This window comes from Eubalaena glacialis, chromosome 15, assembly GCF_028564815.1.
Source record: "Eubalaena glacialis isolate mEubGla1 chromosome 15, mEubGla1.1.hap2.+ XY, whole genome shotgun sequence".
Lineage (NCBI taxonomy): Eukaryota > Metazoa > Chordata > Mammalia > Artiodactyla > Balaenidae > Eubalaena > Eubalaena glacialis.
Genome location: NC_083730.1, coordinates 88,391,518 through 88,397,788, shown reverse-complemented (window position 1 = coordinate 88,397,788; position 6,271 = coordinate 88,391,518). Strand labels below are relative to the sequence as shown.

The 6,271-nt window shown below is 46.8% G+C and overlaps 1 protein-coding gene across 2 annotated transcripts in view; it reads left to right on the top strand.

Moving 5' to 3' along the window:
- Nucleotides 1-2,657: 2,657 nt before the first annotated feature.
- The window catches only part of DHX37 (DEAH-box helicase 37), a 29,061-nt gene continuing 25,447 nt past the window's right edge, over nucleotides 2,658-6,271 (top strand). For both annotated transcript variants that reach the window (XM_061169536.1, XM_061169535.1), the window contains exon 1: nucleotides 2,658-2,843. In XM_061169536.1, coding sequence (XP_061025519.1) covers nucleotides 2,738-2,843 — 106 coding nt within the window. In that variant the 5' untranslated portion in view covers nucleotides 2,658-2,737. The remainder of the gene's footprint in view (nucleotides 2,844-6,271) is intronic.

The window sequence follows — 6,271 nt, the reverse complement described above, 5'->3', positions numbered from 1 at the left end:
CGCCGCGCTCCGCCCCCGGACGCGGGACCCGCTGGCGACCTGGCTGGAGCGCGAGAGGCGGCTGTGAAGTTGATGTTCTCCCCGCCCCCACCCCCACCCCCCGGAAGTCTTCCCTGACCTGGTGGGGCTTTAACCTTTTCTTTTTTTTTAAATAATTTTTATTTTTAACTTTTCTATAAATAGCAACCCAAGCTTGTAAAAGTGGAAACAGCCCCAACAAGGACATTGACTGCAATTGATTGGAAAATATGAACTGTATACATTTTATATATCGCTGAATTTCTAATGACACCCCAAAAGTGGCCACCGTTGCCGATGGCATGGGCACGAGCTGATTCATTCATTCTGAAAGGTTTAAAAGAAAAGCATTAAGCATCCCTCCTAACCTTCTTCAGAGAACTCTCTTTCAGAGTCACAAAATAGTCGAGGACCGAAAGTTCTTTTTAGGAAAGTCCCGCTAGTAAATGAGGAGGGAGTGAAAGAGATTAGAAAATTAGAAATTAGAAAATCCGTTTGCACTCCTTAATGAAATGACGGGTCCAGGCCACGATCATCAAGACACTAAATCCAAAAGGTGGCAGGTCGGTGGGGAACTTAAAAAAGGAGGGGCCAGGTGGTCAGGACCTGGACCCGCCAGTCTTAGTGACAGAAGTACCAGCGCCACCTATGATGGATTCTTGCCAAACACTTTGGACCCTAACTTGATGTGGCCTCCACATCTAACCAACAGTTTACAGGAAATATGGGGGATGGAGGAAAAAAATTAGAAGCAGCAGAAGCAATCAGCTAAAGCCAGAATGTGGAGCATTCAACAGGATTAACGACCCAGTTTCCTCAATAAGTAAATGACATAAAAAATGAAGGCAGGGGAGATTTACTGGTTTTAAAAGACTTAAGAGCTATTATAACCAAATACAACGCAAGGGCCTTGTTTGCATCCTAAATCAAACAAACCATGTCTAACCAGACATTTTTTGAGACAACCAGGAAAATAAAACTTAACTTTTGTCAACCCAAAGAGTGAAAAATTGCCTCTTTTTGAACTTACATTTTTCTAGATTCCTGGTGAGGTTTTCATATATTCACTGGCCTTATATTTCTTCTTTTTTTTAAAGTAAATTTTTTTTATATTGAAGTATAGCATACAAACAGAAAAACACACAAATCATAAGGTGCCTCTCCATGAATTTAAACGACACACAAGGTGACCAGCACCCAGGTTGAGAAAAGGAACATTACCAGCTTTGCAAAAAGGCTCCCTTTGCCCTCTCCCATTCACTATGCCCCCTCCAAAATTTAGGGGATTCATTTTGCCTGTTTTTGAACTTTATGTGAATTGGATCATAAAGTATGATCTTTTGTGATTGGCTTCTTTTCAACATTATATTAATGAGATCCATGCTGTTGTGTATTTGCCTTTTCTCCTTTTGCTTTATAGAATGTTCTTTATAACTTCTGGAGATAATACTTTGGTATATAATATTTTAGAAGAAAATATAAGAGAATGTTCTATTACCTACCTAATAATTTGAAGATGAACACACTTTTTATTTACTTAAATAAACATATTTAAAGAAGAAACTGTAGATCACTATCATCCTAAGCAATAAAACCCATGAAAACACAGGTTTGATTTGCTCATTATAACTTTTTCCCCCCAGATCCTTTTTAATTAATTAAAAGCATGTTCATATGTATACCATCTAAATCCTCTCACACATCACCTGTGTGTTCATGGGGTTTTTTTTTTTTTTCCACACACACACACTGTATTTTATTTTTACAAGAGATAAATAAACTGACACCAAGCATTGTAAATGGATGACCACAACAAAAGGGGGGTTTGTTATTGCTTTTGCTTTTGCTTTTCGGGGGAAGAGGGAAGCTTATCCACATTAATCACACTCTTCATTCATTCATTCATTCCAATCAACAACAATTTATTGCTTACCTGCTCTGCAGCCAGATCTTGTTCTGGGTTATTCAAATGTTTTTCCTGGGGCAGTAACTTTAAATAAGTCTTAAAAATAACTTTATCCTTTCTAAAATTCTAAAATAACGCCTAGTGCCTTCACTTTTTTTGTGGTATAATTTAAATGTTTGCCCTTAACCAATTAATGCTTTTAACAGAAAAAAGGAGACACAATATAGATGTCCTAGTCGCAAGATAATTACAGGATTCAGAAAATACATTATTTCCCAGTGCGCTACACACAATGGGATGTGGTCATGAGAATTCAAAGTTGTCTAATAGATGCCTTCTTTTAGTTCTACCTGTCACTGTAATGGAAATATTTAGGGCCTTTTTATTACACAACTGTTTCTTGTAGGAATATCAGAAAATGCAGATAAGCAAAAAAAAGAGGGAAGAAGATTGTATTGGGGCAGGGTTATATTTTTAAAAGTGACAGAACACTCCCATTACCAAATAGCCAAATCAATACTGGTATTTAGAGACTCAGACCACACCTCTGTGAGAACAGTCCTGGGCTTAAACTGAGCCCTCCGTAGCCCCGCCCCCTCCTCTAACTTGGTCCCGCCTCCGCCGCCGGCCGGCCCCGGCTTTCAGCGTGGCACCGCCTTCAGCCTCGCCCCCAGGTACTCCGTTAGTTTCAGCTCTCGCGAGAGCGCAGCCCGGAAATTTTCCGGCCGGAACGCTCGGTGGGAGCGCACGTGGGTTGGGCTTCGTAGTGCGCTGGACGTAGGACCTCCAGGAGCAGAACAGGAGCCGGGCGCCATGGGGAAGCTGCGCCGGAGGTACAACATCAAGGGGCGTCAGCAGGCGGCCCCCGGCCCCTCGAAGGGCCCTCCCGAGCCTCCCGCTGTGCGGCTGGAACTGGAGGGTAAGTAAGGCGCCCCCGGACGAGGGCAGGGATTCGGGGGAGGGACCAACCAGGGCCTCGGGGCCAGGGCTGGCCAATGGGGGCCGAAGGGCTTCCGGACTATGCCCTGCCTCCGCGACGCGGGCGGGAGACACGGAGAGACAGCCCCCCCCAGATGATACAAAGGAAGGGGGAATAGTGACAGTTTCGTTTTAACTGAATTTGGAACAATACCTGGAGTTTCTTTCCAGTGGGGTCCAGCCCTAGTATAGCTATAGGGGGAGTTTGGGCAAGGAATTACAAGGTAATTCCATCCATTCTGATGGCTTCGATTATAACCTCCCTACCAGCGACCCCTAAGTTTGTATTTTTCAGCCCAGACCTGTCTGCTTAGCTCCAGGCTGCTTAACATTTCTGCCCAGACTCCTCCGTTTTGTTAGGAATGGCTATCATGTGCCAGGCACTATTCTAGGAGAGTAACAGAAGAGGAGATTAAGGAAAAAAATCCCTGCCCTGCAGAGTTCAGATGCTCCTGGGAAGAGACAAGCAAAGATAAACACAAAGTACATAGGACGTTTTGCATACATTCATACTAAAGAGATAAAGCACAAGAGGTTTGGGCAGGTTGCAGTGTTTCATGGCGGGATGGGGGGGGGAAGGCCCCACTGAGAAAGCATTGAATCCTTTGTTAAGACCTGAAGGCAGTCAGAATGGCTGAGTGGAGATGAAATTTAAAATGGGGTCAGGATCTTGTAGGGCCTGGTGGGTCATGGTGAGGATGGTGGCCCTGCAGAGTTGAGAGCAGAGGAGGGACACAGGGTGGTCTTAGGTTTCTTTTGTTTTTGTTTTTTAATAAATTTATTTTATTTATTTATTTTTGGCTGCGTTGGGTCTTCGTTGCTGCAAACGGGCTTTCTCTAGTTGCTGCGAGCGGGGGCTACTCTTCGTTGTGGTGCGTGGGCTTCTCATTGTGGTGGCTTCGCTTGTTGCAAAGCATGGGCTCTAGGCATGCAGGCTTCAGTAGTTGCAGCACGCGGGCTCAGTAGTTGTGGCTCGCGGGCTCTAGAGCACAGGCTCAGTAGTTGTGGCGTACGGGCTTAGTTGCTCCGCGGCACGTGGAAGATCTTCCCGGACCAGGGCTTGAACCTGTGTCCCCTGCATTGGCAGGCAGATTCTCAACCACTGCGCCACCAGGGAAGCCCAGGGCTTAGGTTTTAACAGCATCACTTTGCTGTGTTGAGGAAAAGCAGTAGAGGGCAGAGAATCTGGGCGATCTGATAGGAGGCTGCTGAGTACATTGACTCTGGCAGGAGTTGATGCTTGGACCAGGGAGGCAGCAGTAGAGGTGGTGAGAGGTGGTTGGATTCAAGATGTATTTGGAAGATGGAGCTTTGTTCTGGCTGTGCGCAAGAACAAAGGACATGTCAAGAACGAATCCGCAGGCGTGCGGCTGGAGGCTGGAGAAAGCAGGCATGGGCAGCTTGCGGGGAGGCCAGCAGCTTGGCTTTGGATATGAGTGGTTTGGGGGGCCTGTCAGATATCCAAGTAGAAGGGTCAGCAGGCAGCTGCTGAATCGGACGCTTGAGAGAGGCAAGTCCAGGGGAGATAGCAGTTTGGAATCATCTGTGTATAGATGATATTTATTTGAAGTCTGAAGACCAGACTGGCTCGCTGAGGCAACGAGTCCGGTCCAGTGAGGTGGGAGGAGAACCCTGGGAGAGTGTGGTTGTCCGGGGACCAAGAGGAAGACCCACCGTCTGTGTCAGATGTGGCCGTGGGATCAGGCAGGGAGAGAAAGAACCGTGGATGTAACACTGGGGAGGCCATTGGCGACCATGATGGGTCCAGTTTCGGGGGAGAGTTGGGCTGAAGTGATTGAGTGGGTTCAGCTGTCTTGCAGGCCCCTGAGACTGAACACATTTCAAAGTTGGACTCATCCAGCTGCTTGTATAGCATCCCTGAGGTCCAAGCAGATTTAGGCGTTAGGGAAGAGTGAGTCTAGATTCAGGAGGTGGAGGGAGGGAGAGAGAGCCGGGGCCGCTGGGGAAGCCTGCTTCCCTCGACCCACTAATCGGCCTCTTCTTCCACACTCTCCTCTTGGACCCGGAAGGCAGTGAGGTTATAGGAAAGATTGTCAGAGTGGGAATCTGGAGTCCGAATTCCCTCCTCGGAAGTTGCAGGGATAAGCTGGGAGTTGAAGCAAATCGCCTGACATCTCTGTGCCTCAGTGTTCTCAGCTGTCAAATGGGTCCAGCAGTAACAGTCATCCTACCTGATCTCAGAGTCATGGAGGTGGTATTTTGGGAGAATATGTTTGTGACTGAAACGAGAATGCTTTGAAAAGTAAAGACAAGCTGTAGAGATGTGACGTTGTCCTGTGATGGGTGTCATCCATTGTAACAGCAGTGACAGCTCAGGAAGTGAGATGGCACCTCTAAGAGGGCAGAAGACCCCTGGACTGACAGTTGGGTGAAAGCAGAGGGACCTGAGGTCTATTAGACTCAAAGATTTGGGGAAAGTTGTTTCTCACCCCAGAACAAGACATCTCTGTCTATCCCTGCCTTTCTCAGGGGCCAGAGGGATCTTACAAGACTATAAAGCAGGTTACCTTCTTCAGAGAGCTTTCCCCGATCCAATATCATCACCCTTTTTCTTATTTTTATTTTTAGCACATCTCCCCCGCCCCCTTTTCTTCTATAGCACAGTGGTTCTCAAATTTTTTGCACCAAGAACCCTTTCACATTCCTAAAAATTGAGGACCCCAGAGTGCTTTTGTTAGTGTGGGTCGTGTCTGTCGATATTTACCGTACTAGAAATTAAAACCGAGAGATTTTGAAACACAAGCGCGTACAAGCACACACTCCTTTAGCTGTCACCACGTCACACGATTTGGAGCCTTTGGAAAATGCTGCTGTACACTCTTTTCTTTTTTTCCCCCTGCTTTTAATTCTGTTTGAGACCTGCAGAATGGATGGCTTGTATTGCTTAAAATAGTCTCATTCTTCTTACTGAGGAGCACACAACCTCTCCTACACTTGGTAACGTCATAAAGATGTACAAAGCCTGAGCAGTTAATGAAAGTCAGACACTGCTCGTACGGGGACTCCAGCGTTGGGCGCGAGGCAGAAATAGGTGCTCCCCAAGCCCCCTCCTCCCCATGGTGCTGCCGTAGGTTTGAGTTGAAGAGTGATAAGGGAGCTGGATTTTGGTCTGAAACGTATACTTTCAAACTCCGACGTTTTTTTTTTTTTTTTGGCCACGCCACGCGGCTTTCGGGATCTTAGTTCCCCGACCAGGGATTGAACCCGTGCCCCTGGCGGTGGAAACGCGGAGTCCTAACCACTGGACCGCCAGGGAAGTCCCAAACGCCACCATTTAAAAATAGATGTGACGCAAGCTTGGGACTCAGTCCACTGTACACGCGTGAGAGAGCGTCTTTCAGAGTTATT